This window comes from Coregonus clupeaformis, chromosome 19, assembly GCF_020615455.1.
Source record: "Coregonus clupeaformis isolate EN_2021a chromosome 19, ASM2061545v1, whole genome shotgun sequence".
In the NCBI taxonomy this organism is placed as follows: Eukaryota; Metazoa; Chordata; class Actinopteri; order Salmoniformes; family Salmonidae; genus Coregonus; species Coregonus clupeaformis.
Window position 1 is genome coordinate 54746866 of NC_059210.1, and position 17062 is coordinate 54763927.

The following is a 17062-nucleotide window of genomic DNA, read 5'->3' on the forward strand; positions in this document are numbered from 1 at the left end:
CATTTAACTGCATTTGCTATAACACCTGCAAATCTGTGTACGCGACCAATAAACTTTGATTTTAAATATTTTCCTCAGGCTTGGGTGCTTCATCTATCTGGGGACATTTATAGGTTGATTTTAAGACTTCACCCATGGCTGTCAATAATCTCATGAGCTTTACATGCTATCCTGTGTTCTCAGATTCTCAGACCCTGTGTCACGATCGTCTACGGAGGAGGACCAAGGCGCAGCGTTGAATGCGAACATTTTATTAAATGAATGAACACACGAACAAAACCAACAAAACGAAAACGTGACGTCCCTGGTTACAACACGAACCAACACGGAACAAGAAACCACAAACACAAAGTGAAAGACAGACAGTTAAATATGGCTCCCAATCAGAGACAACCAGCTGACACTCGTTGCCTCTGATTGGGAGTCACTCAGGCCAACATAGAAATACAAACATAGAATTACACACCCTGGCTCAACATAACAGTGTCCCCAGAGCCAGGGCGTGACAGTACCCCACCCTAAAGGCGCGGACTCCGACCGCGCCAACTAAATACCACAGGGGAGGGACCGGGTGGGCACTCCGCCTTGGCGGCGGATCCGGCTCGGGCCTGATCCCCACTCCCTCTCCAACCCCCCAAAGTACCCCTGGTCCGGTCTGGCCCCGCTGGCCGGAGCTGGACTGCACACTGATGGAGCGGATTGCTCTAGCTCCGGCGTAACGCATCTGAACGGTGCCGGACCAGGCACCAGTGGAACAGGCACGGGCCGTGCCGGACCGACGACGCACACCACTGGCTTGGTGTGGGGAACAGGCACGGGCCGTGCTGGACTGACGACGCACACCACTGGCTTGGTGTGGGGAGCAGGAGCGGGCCGGACAGGGCTGACGATACGCACCACAGACTTGGTGCGGGGAGCAGGAATGGGCCGGACTGGGCTGGCGACGCGCACCGTAGACTTGGTGCGAGTGGCAGGAACAGGCCGGACCGTACTGGGAACACACACCACTGGCCCTACGTGGGGATCAGGAACAGGCCGGACCGGACTGGCAACACACGCCAGTACCTCTCCACACGCCGTGCCTCTACATCTTCCACCCCCTCTTCGACCAGTGGCCCCCGTAACCTGGCGGCCTCCTCTGCCAATCCGCTGGGCCGCTCTGCCGCGGTCTCCTGCTGGCCCGTCGTCCACGGCGTTAGCCCCCCCCTAAAAAAATTCTGGGCGTCTCCCCTACCCGTGGACCAGGTCTCCATGTCCCTCGCCAGCCTTTCGCCCTTCTGCCACAATGTCAAGCCCTTCTCTTCCTCACTCGGCTTGACCCAGTCGAGGAGGCGAAGGAGCTCTGTTAGGGATCTCCCTGGTGATGGCTCCTGGACACGCTGCTTGGTCACATCTTGGTGGTTTCTTCTGTCACGATCGTCTACGGAGGAGGACCAAGGCGCAGCGTTGAATGCGAACATTTTATTAAATGAATGAACACACGAACAAAACCAACAAAACGTGACGTCCCTGGTTACAACACGAACCAACACGGAACAAGAAACCACAAACACAAAGTGAAAGACAGACAGTTAAATATGGCTCCCAATCAGAGACAACCAGTTGACACTCGTTGCCTCTGATTGGGAGTCACTCAGGCCAACATAGAAATACAAACATAGAATTACACACCCTGGCTCAACATAACAGTGTCCCCAGAGCCAGGGCGTGACACCCTGGCCATACATAGCAGCACATAGCCCCATCCCTGGCCCTAGGGGTCATGGGAAATGCTGATCTAAAACTTTAGTTGGGGGAAATAAGAGAGTAGGGCTAAAACAGAGCTCAGTAGCAATTACACTGAGCCAACTGGCCAGGGGTAAGACTGCATTGTGTGGGCTGACCTGTGATCGTTTTAACCCTGGGGGTCACCTCTGAGGGGTGAAGACGCTTAACCTCTCGCTGTGAGACAAGTGTCTTTGAAAGGGGAGACTGAGGATACTCAGCATGGAACAACTGGGCCGTGCTTTTGTACGTGACACCATTTGTGTCTTGGGATGTGTGTGTGTGTGCAAATATGCCTTATGTCTGCATGTTTCATGTCGGTTTTCATGTCAGGCCTAATTACTGGTAAGTAGATGCAGATTGTTCTGGCAATTCTCACATTGTAACTTCATTGGGAGGAAGGAAGTTTGACATGCTTATAAAATTTGAATCACAAACCAGTTTTTTGAAAATCATGATGAAAGTGACCATTTTAGGTCCTTTTTAGACCTATACATGCCTGCTGTAAGACCCTGATCTGTGAACCGTACATGATACAGACAACATATTGGTGTCAATACAGGGTGCTCTCAAAAATGGAGTATGCCTAGATTCTGAAACTATTTTTCACATTCATTTATTCAACATTAAAAAGATGAATATGACTATCTCAAAAGTACAATGTTTGATTTGTTTGAAACAATATACTCTTCAAACACGTCAAATTTCCAGATTGGGCTCTCTGGTACTTTTAATGATATGACCCATTTTATACATATTAATTGACATTACAGGTCATTAACCAATCACAGCCTTCCTTTAGAACTGCACATTCAGCAAATCACCAGAAGAGGGAGTTCCCTTTGAATCCATTTTCCCATTCACTGTGTTGGTGGTGCTCATAAAATAAAATAAAATAAAATTGTATTTGTCACATGCGCCGAATACAACAGGTTTAGACATCAACGTGAAATGCTTACTTACAAGCCCTTAACCAACAATGCAGTTCAAGAAATAGAGTTAAGAAAATATTTACTAAATAAAATAAAAAATACAATAAAAAGTAACACAATAAAATAACAATAACGAGGCTATATATAGGGGGAACCGGTACCGAGTCAATGTGCGGGGGTACAGGTTAGTTGAGGTAATTTGTAGATGTAGGTAGGGGTAAAGTGACTATGCATAGATAATAAACAGCGAGTAGCAGCAGTGTCAATGTAAATAGTCCGGGTGGCCATTTGATTAATTGTTCCGCAGTCTTATGGCTTGGGGGTAGAATCTGTTCAGGAGCCTTTTGGACCTAGACTTGGCGCTCCAGTACCGCTTGCCGTGCGGTAGCAGAGAGAACAGTCTATGACTTGGGTGACTGGAGTCTTTGACACCTTTTTTGGGCCTTCCTCTGACACCGCCTAGTATATAGATCCTGGGCTATACGCACTACCCTCTGTAGTGCCTTACGGTCGGATGCCGAGCAGTTGCCATACCAGGCGGTGATGCAACCGGTCAGGATACTCTCGATGGTGCAGCTTTTTGAGGATCTGGGGACCCTTGCCAAATCTTTTCAGTCTCCTGAGGGGGAAAAGGCAATGTCGTGCCCCCTTCACAACTTTCTTGGTGTGTTTGGACCATGATAGTTTATTGGTGATATGGACACCAAGGTCCTTGAAACTCTCGACCCGCTCCACTACAGCCCCATCGATGTGAATGGGGGCGTGTTCGGCCCTCCTTTTCCTGTAGTCCACGATCAGCTCCTTTGTCTTGCTCACGTTGAGGGAGAGGTTGTTGTCCTGGAACCACACTGCCAGGTCTCTGACCTCCTTCCTATAGGCTGTCACATCGTTGTCGGTGATCAGACCTACCACTGTTGTGTCGTCAGCAATCTTAATGAGGGTGTTGGAGTCGTGCTTGGCCACGCAATGGTGGGTGAACAGGAGGGGCCCCAGTGTTGAGGATCAGTGTGGCAGATGTGTTGTTGCCTACCCTTACCACCTGGGGGCGGCCCGTCAGGAAGTCCAGGATCCAGTTGCAGAGGGAGGTGTTTAGTCCCAGGGTCCTTAGCTTAGTGATGAGCTTTGTGGGCACTAGGGTGTTGAACGCTGAGCTGTAGTCAATGAACAGCATTCTCACATTGGTGTCCTTTTTTCCAGGTGGGAAAGGGCAGTATGGAGTGCGATTGAGATTGCGTCATCTGTGGATCTGTTGGGGCAGTATGCGAATTGGAGTGGGTCTAGGGTTTCCGGGATGATGGTGTTGATGTGAGCCATGACCAGCCTTTCAAAGCACTTCATGGCTACCGACGTGAGTGCTACGGGGCGGTAGTCATTTAGACAGGTTACCTTCGCTTTCTTGGGCACAGGGACTATGGTGGTCTGCTTGCAACATGTAGCTATTACAGACTCGGTCAGGGAGAGGTTGAAAATGTCAGTGAAGGCACTTGCCAGTTGGTCCGCGCATGCTCTGAGTACACGTCCTGGTAATCCGTCTGGCCCCGCGGCCTTGTGAATGTTGACCTGTTTAAAGGTCTTGCTCACATTGGCTACGGAGAACGTGATCACCTTACCTTCAGAATTAGCAGAGAACCCACTCTGGAAATTTGATGTACTTGTACAGTATATTGTTCCAAACAATATGTCTTAAGCAAAATCAAAAAGGCTATTTTGAGATATTAATATTAATATATAATATTAAAATCAGATTTTTTTTTATTTCAGAATCAAGACATACTTCATATTTTAGAGCAGCACACTATAAGGAGTATAATGACAGCAATATGTTGTCTGTGTCATTTACCATTCACAGATCATAGGGTCTTTCAGGAGGCATGTATACTGTAGGTCTAAAAAGGGCCTAAAATGGCCACTTTCATAATTTTCCAAAAAATTGTTTGTCATACAAATGTAAAAAGCATGTCAAGCATCAAGCATTCCTCCCAATGAAGTTTCTCTGTGAGAATTGCCAGAACAATCTGAGATATAAAAAATATTTTCAGGCTACGCTGGCATGGAATCCCAATTTTGATGTCATTCAGCACATTGACATTAATCTGTGTAACATGGGATCTGTAGAAAAACCTTACAGTTGCCCATGAGTACTTCTCAGAAACATCTCTCAAACCCTATCTCTGGTCCTGGGATGTAGAGACAAACTTTGTGACTTCTTACAGCTGGGGTAGGATACCAACCCCCAACCTGAGCCTGAGCTTCTAATATAAATAATAATAATACTATGCCATTTAGCAGACGCTTTTATCCAAAGCGACTTACAGTCATGTGTGCATACATTTTTACGTATGGGTGGTTCCGGGGTACGAACCCACTACCCTGGCATTACAAGCGCCATGCTCTACCAATTGAGCTACAGAGGACCACTTCACACCTATGTGTTATGGACCAGGTTGCCAGCGAACCCGGTCAGCCAATCAGTGGCATATCCTGGGATTGGAGACCCCAGTCTGGCCCTGAACTCTTTAGTTGTCTCCAGGAGGGCAGGTTGAGACAACCTTAATAAACTCCTGTCCTCCACCTCAACTCACATCTGGACCCTTTCCACATGGACAATCCTTCTTCTGGAGTCCCTGACCGGTGTTAGTGCGTCTTTGATCATGTAAGTGTACTAGTAACTGGTTAGGGTTCAGTTGATATATACTGAACAAAAATATAAACGCAACATGTTTTACTGAGTTATGTAAGGGATCGGGGGTTGGCTGGGTCTAGACAGAGTCTGACACTTCCCCGATCTACAGAGAGGGGGAGTCATCAGACTCGATCTGGTTCACCTGAGTTCTGAGCACACCTGTCAGTAATTAGTGTAGGATTTAAGGTGTGCTCAGAAGTTCAGTCGGTGCGAGGTATTGTTCCATTGTGACTTGCTAAGCGTTTTGTTCCGAGAGAGAGAGAGAGTTTGTTGTTTTTGATTACCCGTGTATCCGACCTGTGCCTTGTTGTTTGACTCCCCGAATTGCTTAATCCTCTACTTGTCTACCCCAGTGATTACCGTTCTCTGATCCTGTGCCTGTGACCTCGACTACGACTAAGCCCGCTCCCTTGGTACCTCTGCCTGTCTCTGCCTGGCCCGGTTTTGACCACAGCCCGCCCGACCACGATTAAGCTATTCCCTTGTCTGTACTCTAATAAAGCATCGCTATTCTGCGATTGGATCTTACCACTCTGTCCGAGTATTCATTACAAGTTACAGTTCATATAAGGAAATCAGTCAATTTAAATAAATTCATTAGACCCTAATCTATGGATTTCACATGACTGGGAATACAGATATGCATCTGTTGGACACAGATACCTTAAAAAAAAAAAGTAGGGGCATGGATCAGAAAATCAGTCAGTATCTGGAATGACCACCATTTGCCTCATGTAGCACGACACATCTCCTTCGCATAGGGTTGTTGATTGTGGCCTGTGGAATGTTGTCCCATTTCCTTTTCAACGGCTGAACACGCTGTCATACAAGTCCATCCAGAGCATCCCAAACATGCTCAATGGCTGACATGTCTGGTGAGTATGCAGGATATTTTCAGCTTCCAGGAATTGTGTACAGATCCTTGCGACATGGGGAAGAGCATTATCATGCTGAAACATGAGGTGATGGTGGCGGATGAATGGCACAGCAATGGGCCTCAGGGTCTTGTCACGGTATCTCTGTGCATTCAAATTGCCATCAATAAAATGCAATTGTGTTTGTTGTCTGTAGCTTATGCCTGCCCATACCATAACCCCACCACCACCATGGGGCACTCTGTTCACAACGTTGACATCAGCAAACTGCTTGCCCACACCACGCCATACACGCTGTCTGCCATCTGCCCAGTACAGTTGAAACCGTGATTCATCTGTGAAGAGCACACTTCTCCAGTGTGCCAGTGGCCATCGAAGCTTATCAATTCCCCACTGAAGTCGGTTTTGACGCTGAACTGCAGGACGACAGGCACTCAGATGAGCTGTCCGGGTGGCTGGTCTCAGACGATCCCGCAGGTGAAGAAGCCAGATGTGGAGGTCCTGGGCTGGCGTGGTTACACGTGGTCTGCGGTTGGGAGGCCGGTTGGACATACTGCCAAATTCTCTAAAACGACGTTGGAAGTGGCTTATGGTAGAGAAAGGAACATGCAATACTCTGGCAACAGCTATGGTGGACATTCCTGCATTAAGCATGCCAATTGCACACTCCCTCAAAACTTGAGACATCTGTGGTATTGTGTTGTGTGACAAAACTGCACATTTTAGATTGGCCTTTTATTGTCCCCAGCACAAGGTGCAGATGTGCAATGATCATTTGATCATTTAATCAGCTTCTTGATATGCCACACCTGTTAGGTGGATGGATTATCTTGACAAAGGATACATTCTCACTAACAGGGATGTAAACTACTTTGACCACAACATTTGAGAGAAATAAGATTTTTGTTCGTATGGAAAATGCACTCACACATGTGCAGAAATACGAAAAGTACTTTGTCTGAAGTAGGGCCAGTCGAAATCAGCAGGGAAGTTACCTCATTAATCAATATGTGAACTGTACTATCTGCATATTCAATCAACTGTGTAGCAGCAATATTTGGTTTGCTTTGAATCAATTCCACAGATGCATTTTCCTTTCAATTGATTCCTGGGAGGTTCTAGTGCAGAGTCTGACTGGCTGTGATCACAGAGAGTAAGAAGAGGACAGCCAGTGGGAGCGAGAAGGAAACCAGTGAAGCATTAGAGAACACAATCCGTCATAACTGGTCCCCCTACCTCTGCGGAAGCACAGTTCCCGCTCAGCCCAGTCAAAACTGTTCGCTGCTCTGGCACCCCAATGGTGGAACAAGCTCCCTCACGACGCCAGGACAGCGGAGTCACTGACCACCTTCCGGAGACACTTGAAACCCTACCTCTTTAAGGAATACCTGGGATAGTATAAAAGTAATCCTTCTACCCCCCCAAAAAAAAGTAATAATAATAATATATATTTTTTTTTAAACACATTTTTTTAAAAGAAAAGAAAAAAAGAAAAATATATATATATAGAAAACAAATGAAAATTAAAAACACTCTAAAAAAATAATAATATATATTTTAAACATTTGAAAGAAATTCCCAAAAAAAATAAAAAAAATAATTGTAAAGTGGTTGTCCCACTGGCTATCATAAGGTGAATGCACCAATTTGTAAGTCGCTCTGGATAAGAGCGTCTGCTAAATGACGTAAATGTAAAATGTAAATGAAAATGTCTGGGATCTTCTATTTCAGCTCATGAAACATGGGACCAACACTTTACATGTTGCGTTTATATTTTTGTTCAGTATATTTAATCTATACATGTCATAGGTTCTTATTGCTAAGTTAGTACATGCCTATACATACAGTTGAAGTTGGAAGTTTACATACACCTTAGACTCATTTTAGCTCAGGGGCCACATGGAGGAAAATCTATTCCCAAGTGGGCCGGACCGGAAAAATCATGGTATATATAACTTAAAAACAACAACTTCAGATTGTTTTCTTTGTTTTAATACGATCAACATACAACATAAAGCTGGAGCCTGAGGACAGTGTGTCCAAAATAGTACAAGCACAACATCACTATTAATCATAATACACGTCAAGTTTATTTGAAAATTCTAAAGAAAAAGAACACACAAACACACAATGCCTCAGTGATTAACAGAACTGTTTCACAGATCACAGAACTATATCAGGGTGTCATTTCTCAGGCAGAAATGTAGATAAAAATTATGAAATCCTGTTCCCCAAACAAGTGCAAGAACCACAGAGTCAAGAATAGGTTAAATATACAAATAAAATAAAATCAATTAAAAACAATAGCACATCAACATAAAAACATATAAACATAAAGCTGGAGCCTGAGGACAGTGTCCAAAAGCACAACATCACTATTAATCATAAAACACCTCAAGTTATTTGAAAGTTCTGAGGACAAAGAACACACAAACACACAATGCCTCAGTGATTAACAGAACTGTTTCACAGATCACAGAACTATATCAGGGTTTCATTTCTCAGGCAGAAATGTAGATAAAAATAATGAAATCCTGTTCCCCAAACAAGTGCAAGAACCACAGAGTCAATGAACATTAAAAAAAATGAGAATTTTTGGAAGTCCTCGACCACATCTTAAACAGGGGTGCCAATAATTGTGGAGGGCACTGTAAATCTGAAAGCGTTGCTCAAACTCCCGTAACAGTCCCGTTATTTTATCTTTGAACCGCTTCATGTCTGCCACATGTTGGGTCGCGCACACATTTTTCAGACAGGGGAAGTGAGCTGCATCACCACCGGCAAGTTGCGTCTCCCACAATGACAGCTTCAACTTGAAAGAACATATGCTGTCATAATACTGCGTGACAACTTTGTTGCGCCTTTGCAGCTGTTTGTTCAAGTTATTCAGGTGCTCTGTAACATCCACCATAAATGCAAGGTCCGGCATCCATTCTGCGGAATGAAATTCTAACACTGGTTTGCCCTTTTCTTCCATGAACTGTTCAATTTCTTATCGTAAATCAAAGAAACGCCTCAGTACAGCACCTCAGCTTAACCATCTTACCTCAGTGTGGTATGGCAGGCCATAGATGTGGTCTTTCTCTCTGAGAAGGCTGTCAAACTGACGGTGATTCAGGCTTCTGGATCGGATGAAATTAACAGTTTGGATGACCACCTTCATGACGTTATCCATCTTTAATGACTTGCAACACAAAGCCTCCTGGTGCAAAATACAGTGAAAAGTCAAAAAATCACGTCCTCCATTTGCAGATTGCACTTTCTCCCTGAACTTTGTCACAACGCCTGCTTTTTTCCCGATCATTGAGGGCGCACCATCTGTAGCCAGGCTGACAGCGCGGGACCAGTCCACTCCGACCCTGTCCAGCGCGCCGACGAGTGCGGTAAAAATATCAGCTGCTGTCGTTGTATCTGTCATCGGCACCAACTCCACGAACTCCTCGGTGACGGTCAATGTGTCATCAACTCCGCGAATGAAAAAATGGCCAGTTGTGCAACATCTGTAATGTCCGTGCTTTCATCAATTGCAACCGAAAACGCAATAAATGACTTTACTTTTTGCTTCAACTGGCTGTCCAAATCCACTGAAAGATCGGAAATCCTGTCTACAACTGTGTTTCTTGTCAGGCTGATATTTGCAAAAGCCTGCCGCTTTTCAGGGCACACAATCTCCGCTGCCTTCATCATGCATGTTTTTACAAATTCACCCTCACTAAATGGTTTTGAAGCCACTGCGATTTCATTAGCAATGAGGTAGCTAGCTTTCACTGCAGCGTCACTGATGTCTCGGCTGTGAGTAAACACAGACTGCTGTTTCTTCAGACCCGCCAACAGTTCATTCACCTTCTCTCATCTCCGCTGTCCTTGAAAGTTGTCATATTTGTCGGCATGAAGACTCACATAGTGGCGACGAAAGTTATATTCTTTCAGCACTGCAACATGCTCTGAACACACCAAACATACAGCTTTCCCATTCAATTCCGTGATTAAATAGGATGACCATTTTTCTTGGAACACTCTGCACTCTGTGTCCACTTTTCTCTTTTTTGACAGAGACATATTGGGGCAATGAGGGTGCCAAAGCACATAATGTTAAAAGTAGAAGCCGTAATAAATATCGCGGGCAAAACAAAGTAGCTTACATTTACATTTTAGTCATTTAGCAGACGCTCTTATCCAGAGCGACTTACAGGAGCAATTAGGGTTAAGGGCCTTGCTCAAGGGCACATCGACAGATTTTTCACCTAGTCGGCTCGGGGATTAGAACCAGCGACCTTTCGGTTACTGGCACTACGCTCTTAACCACTAAGCTACCTGCCGCCCCCCCTAGCTCATTGGCTGCACGTGCTTGACCTACTTGCTCTGCCCCGGTATAAACAGTTTGCTTGCTTAACACAATTGCTATTGCGCCATCCAGTGGACGCAATTGGAACAGCAGTTTATTTTATTGAATTTAAAAAATAAAAAATAAAGTTTTTTTTTCTTTCTTTTTTTCAAAATCATCTCGCGGGCCGGATTAAACCCGTTTGCGGGCCTGATCCGGCCCGCGGGCCATACGTTTGACACCCCTGCCTTAGACCAAATACATTTAAACTCAGTTTTTCACAATTCCTGACATTTAATCCTAGTAAAAATTCCCTGTCTTAGGTCAGTTAGGATCACCACTTTATTTTAAGAATGTGAAATGTCAGAATAATAGTAGAGAGAATGATTTATTTCAGCTTTTATTTCTTTCATCACATTTCCAGTGGGTCAGAAGTTTACATACACTCAATTAGTACTTGGTAGCATTGCCTTTAAATTGTTTAACTTGGGTCAAACGTTTTGGGTAGCCTTCCACAAGCTTCCCACAATAAGTTGGGTGAATTTTGGCCCATTTCTCCTGACAGAGCTGGTGTAACTGAGTCAGGTTTGTAGGCCTCCTTGCTCGCACACGCCTTTTCAGTTCTGCCCACAAATGTTCTATAGGATTGAGGTCAGGGCTTTGTGATGGCCACTCCAACACCTTGACTTTGTTGTCCTTAAGCCATTTTGCCACAACTTTGGAAGTATGCTTGGGGTCATTGTCCATTTGGAAGACCCATTTGCGACCAAGCTTTAACTTCCTGAAAGATGTCTTGAGATGTTGCTTCAATTTATCCACATAATTTTCCTTCCTCATGATGCCATCTATTTTGTGAAGTGCACCAGTCCCTCCTGCAGCAAAGCACCCCACAGCATGATGCTGCCACCCCCGTGCTTCACGGTTGGGATGGTGTTCTTCGGCTTACAAGCACTCCCTTTTTTCTCCAAACATAACGATGGTCATTATGGCCAAACAGTTCTATTTTTGTTTCATCAGACCAGAGGACATTTCTCCAAAAAGTACGATCTTTGTCCCCATGTGCAGTTGCAAACCGTAGTCAGGCTTTTTTATGGCGGTTTTGGAGCATTGGCTTCTTCCTTGCTGAGCGGCCTTTCAGGTTATGTTGATATAGGACTCGTTTTACTGTGGTTTTAGATACTTTTGTACCTGTTTCCTCCAGCATCTTCACAAGGTCCTTTGCTGTGGTTCTGGGATTGATTTGCACTTTTCGTACCAAAGTAAGTTAATCTCTAGGAGACAGAATGCGCCTCCTTCCTGAGCGGTATGACGGCACTGAGTTTGAAGGTAGGCCTTGAAATACATCCACAGGTACACCTCCAATTGACTCAAATCATTCTCTGGAATTTTCCGAGCTGTTTAAAGGCACAGTCAACTTAGTGTATGCAAACGTCTGACCCACTGGAATTGTGATACAGTGAATTATAAGTGAAGTCTGTAAACAATTGTTGGAAAAATGACTTGTGTCATGCACAAAGTAGATGTCCTAACCGACTTGCCAAAACTATAGTTTGTTAACAAGAAATTTGTGGAGTGGTTGAAAAACGAGTTTTAATGACTCCAACCTAAGTGTATGTAAACCTCCGACTTCAACTGTACCTCTTTCAGTGTATATGCTAATAATTAATTCCTGGGTACTAGTCATTTTACTTACTCCTGTTTATCTGCCCCTCATGGCATAGTTTATGTGTGTCTTAGCTATTCAGGCCATGAGGTAAAATCTCTCCCCATTGTTCACACTCACTCATTAGTCCGACCAGTGATGTCATTATGCCCAGAGTCACTTCCTGGCCTCTACCAACATGGCCGTTGTTTACATGTTAGCATCCTAGCATGCTACCGCTAACTGTTAGCCTTGCTAGCCTCTAATGCTATTCATAGCTGCTACCTGTATATACCCTTTCTAGCCTGAAGCATACTAGCCTGTAGCCTAGCGTGCTCGCATACAGCTATTGCCTATGTTTATCACAGCCCTTGGCATACTAGCCTAATGTGCTAACTTCTACTGTTTAAATTGTGTGCTAGGTTAGGCTAGTCCCATGTTCATTGTGTGTTTATTCTGTGCTACGTCCTGCTTATTAGCCCAGTGCAATTACATGCTAATCCCTTGCCATTACGTTGTGTACATTACTGCTGCATAGCGGTGCTATTACTGTTAGCCTGTGCTACATGCTACATTGCTATTAGCCTTCACTGCTAGGGAAAAGGAAAGGAAAAGGGGGATACCTAGTCAGTTGTACAACTGAATGCATTCAACTGAAATGTGTCTTCCGCATTTAACCCAACCCCTCTGAATCAGAGTACTCTTGTGTAATATATTCCCTGTTTCTTCTGTTCCATTACAGAAAACCACTATACACTACAACACTATCCCTACCACTAGCTCCCTCCTCTGTAAAGTCCTGTGTGTGTCTGTTTGGTGTGTGGCAATAAAGTGTGGATTGAATCCCTGTCTCCTGCTGGTCAATATCAGTCCTCTTACCAGGACTCTGATGGCGCTCTTTTTCATGGTCTCTGAGAAGTACTCTTGGACAACTGTAAGGGTTTTCTACAGGATCATATAATGTATCATAGTCAAACACGGTTAACATGGGGGACATTAAAGTATCCTTACCTTATCTGAATACACAAAGAACAGGATGAGTAGTATCAGCTCTGCCAGCAGGATTATCAGCAAGACAATGAAGAACTGCAAAAGAAAGGGAGATGGAGAGAGAGGGTGGGGGGGCGAGAGAATGAGAGGGAGATGGAGAGAAAGAGAGAGAGATACAGAGGGAGAGAAAGACAGCGAGAGAGGGAGGGAGAGAGATGGAGAGAAAGTGAGTGCCTGAGGGACAGTGAACATGCGAGGAGGAGGAGGTTTAATTGCTCCACTGATTAATCTTCCACGGACGCAGCTCAGCACCTCCTCACTCCTTCAACTAAATATTTACTCTATCCCTTCTTCACAGCATGTGAGCGCAGCAACCGGCAGATTCAGAAACTCAATTTGCGGAGAGTTCTATTAATTTTGCACTGTTTGCTTTGCGTTTATTATTTGTGTCACGTTCTATATGAAAAAGGGATCACAGTGAAAACCGCACAGAGTTGTTTATTGAATCTTTAGGTGGCCAGTTCAGTGTTAGACTGTTTCATTGAATATTTTGTATTTTGTTGGCAGGTCCCACAAAGTTTGTTTGTCATATATCCTCCGGGTGTGGAAAGTTTCAGGAACAGCTTGTTTAGACAAAAAGTTAGTGCTCTGATTACGGTGTGTTTGTGTGTGTATGCGTCCGTGCGCGCACACACTCACTTTCATGTCTGCAATGTCGGCCGAGTGTGTCACACATTTCGATCTTGCCTTGAATTTTGCGATGGGCTCATTCAACTTGTCTAGCCTAGGCGCAAGCTTCCTGATGGAAAAGGTTCTCTGACCTTTATATATTTCAAATATTTCCAATCCAAAGAGAGTTTGTTCACAGAACAACTTCACAGATAATATGTCAGGCCGGTACCTAAGATCTGGCTGGCCCAAAGAGGGCTACCTCCAAGCGTTCAACACCATAGTGCCCACAAAGCTCATCACGGCAAGTGGTACCGGAGCGCCAAGTCTAGGTCCAAAAGGCTCCTTAACAGATTCTATCCCCAAGCCATAACACTGCTGAACAATTAATCAAATGGCCACCCGGACTATTTACATTGACCCCCCCCTTTGTTTTTACACTGCTGCTACTCACTGTTTATTATCTATGCATAGTCACTTTACCCCTACCTACATCTACAAATTACCTCGACTAATATTGACTCAGTACCGGTACCCCCTGTATATAGCCTCGTTATTGTTATTTTATTGTGTCACTTTTAATTACATTTTTTACTTTAGTTTATTTAGTAAATATTTTCTTAACTCTATTTCTTGAACTGCATTGTTGGTTAAGGGCTTGTAAGTAAGCATTTCACAGTAAGGTCTACACCTGTTTTATTCGGTGCATGTGACAAATACATTTGGATTTGATATGACTTAAAGATGCACTATGCAGAAATTGCTCTGCCATATTAGGTCGCCTAATTTTAGTTTATGTGACAAAACAAGCAAGTATAGTGTAGAGAATCATTGTACCATCTAAATCGCAGTGAAATATATGTTCCATACCCCAAAATATTGTATTTTCAGCTGTTTGAAACTGGTGTACAAAACCGAAAGTAAAAGATGCAAAAACTAAACTGAAGACCCGTGTGGCTCAGTTGGTAGAGTTTGTCACTTGCAACGCCAGGGTTGTGGGTTCGATTCCCACGGGGGACCAGTATGAAAATGTATGCACTCCCTACTTTAAGTCGCTCTGGATAATAGTGCCTGCAAAATAACTACAATGTAAGACCGGGAAGCAAAGAAATAGCGCACATAGAACAGATCTCCTGCTTCTTAGACTTGCTTTCAATGAGAATGACAGATCTATAACTTACATTTCTATGTGAATTTGGTTACATATTGCAGCTTTAACAGTGATGTGCTATGAAGCTTTTACACCAGAGTTCATTACTTATCACTGTGGTGTTCTGGCTGAGATCCAGGCTCTCCCTCTCTCTTTCTATCTTTCCGTCTCTCTATTTCTCTTTCTTTCTGTCTCTCTATTTCTGTCTTTCTCTCTTTCCATCTCTCTCTCTCGCTTCATGCTATACAAAATTGTTAAAGCAGGTAGTGTAGACCTAGTGTTGTGCTGATGCAGACTATTCAATATGCTTTTAACTGATGTGTTAGCTAGCTGCTCCAAAGGATTAGAGGTGTTTGAAATTCTGACAACTTTTCAAACTTTGCTAATTAAATCAAACTTGAGATAAATCTCTTGAGTTAACACTTCTCCGGGAACAACATGAGTCTAGAGTATTCTTTGTATTAAATAATTCAGCACTCTCAGTTTTCTTTTTACCAATACAATGAATGTGTCATTATGAGTGCTACATAATTCAAGCATGTGACACAAAGGGCCTCACACTGACAATTATTTCAATCAGGCTGTGACCATGGCAATGGAGGAATGGGAGACTCCCGCCATGGCTGGCACTCGGGTCTAATTTTCTCTGTGAGCCCCCAAGGTTTTTACTGAGGATTCATCTCCCCCGTTGAGCTCGTTAGCCTGGCTGCTCTATTGAAGGCTGGTGTGTGTGTGTGTGTGTGGGACTGGGGTAGAGAGAAAAATAGATAGATGGAGAGAAGAAAGTGTGTTTGTATATGTCTGCATGTGTGGGCAGGCCAGATCATAACTCACACTCAGAAGCAGGCACTTGTTCTCCTTGATGGCTCCCAGGCAGCCCAGGAAGCCGGTCACCATGACGATGGCGCCAATGGCGATGACCAGGTTGGCAGCGGAGAGCGACGGGAAGGAGGGTGAGAAGGTGGCAAAGCTGCCCTGGGACACAGACAGCCAGATGCCCACGCCCAGCAGCCCACAGCCACACAACTGCAAGGCAAGAGATACCAGGTAAGAGAGGTAGAAAATAGAATCATCACAAAGACATGTCTGTTCTGAATTAATTGGAGTTGGTAGAAAACAAGAGGCTTATAGTTTCTTTGCAGTACTGAAACGGGCATCCATATTCACACATAATGAAAAAATATATATTCATTATGTATTTTCATAGTCTTCACAAAGTATAAATCCAAGCTAAGTGAGCATATAGATATCCTCGAAAAGGCTGTATCAGTAGGCTGACCACCCTCTTTCGCGCCAGGGGAGGAGAGAACAACAAAACAAGAGCGTTTACACCCATTACAGCACATTAACTGATTCTGTTAAGCCAAAAAGAGCTCTACCGGTGATTAGGAGCAGAAATACGTTCCGCAGGTCTGAGCAGCTTACTGGCATAGAACAAACACAGAATTACACGCACACGACCCCAACCCCCCCCCCCACCACCACCACCACCACCACCACCACACACACACACACTCTGAATGCAGTCTAGGTACAGGGCAGGGGTATTCAACTCTTACCCTATGAGGTCCGAAGCCTGCTGGTTTTCTGTTCTACCTGATAGTGAATTGCACCCACCTGGTGTCCCAGGTCTAAATTGGATTTTGAGGGCTGTAGAGGATACAACAGCCCTCTAGGTGGAGCAGTTCCTCAGGGCTGGAATTCCTCCCCAGGACACTACCCCCTACAGAGACTGACTCACTCTGCAGGGCCTCATTGAATGTCTCACATCTAGCATGCCCTCCATTAATGCACCACAGTGTTTATGGAGGAACCTGATTGGCAGAGAGTTGCCTTGGCTCTAGTGATAAGAGAAGACAGGGCAGACACTGGGTGCATCCTGTTCCCTATATAGTGCACTACTTACACTAAAGTGCCATTTGAGATGGCAGGGTTGTGGGTTCGATTCCCACGGGGGGCCAGTATGAAAAAATGTATGCACTCACTAACTGTAAGTTGCTCTGGATAAGAGCGTCTGCTAAATGACTAAAATG

At 44.6% G+C, this 17062-nt stretch overlaps 1 protein-coding gene across 3 annotated transcripts in view; it reads right to left on the reverse strand.

The window, feature by feature from the left end:
- LOC121532285 (tetraspanin-9) overlaps window positions 1-17062 on the reverse strand; it is a 280383-nt gene that overhangs the window by 29357 nt on the left and 233964 nt on the right. For all 3 annotated transcript variants that reach the window (XM_041838138.2, XM_041838139.2, XM_041838137.2), the window contains 2 exons: window positions 15864-16055; window positions 13232-13306 (listed from right to left, as the gene is read on the reverse strand). In XM_041838138.2, the coding sequence (XP_041694072.1) occupies window positions 13232-13306; window positions 15864-16055 (267 nt within the window). The remainder of the gene's footprint in view (window positions 1-13231; window positions 13307-15863; window positions 16056-17062) is intronic.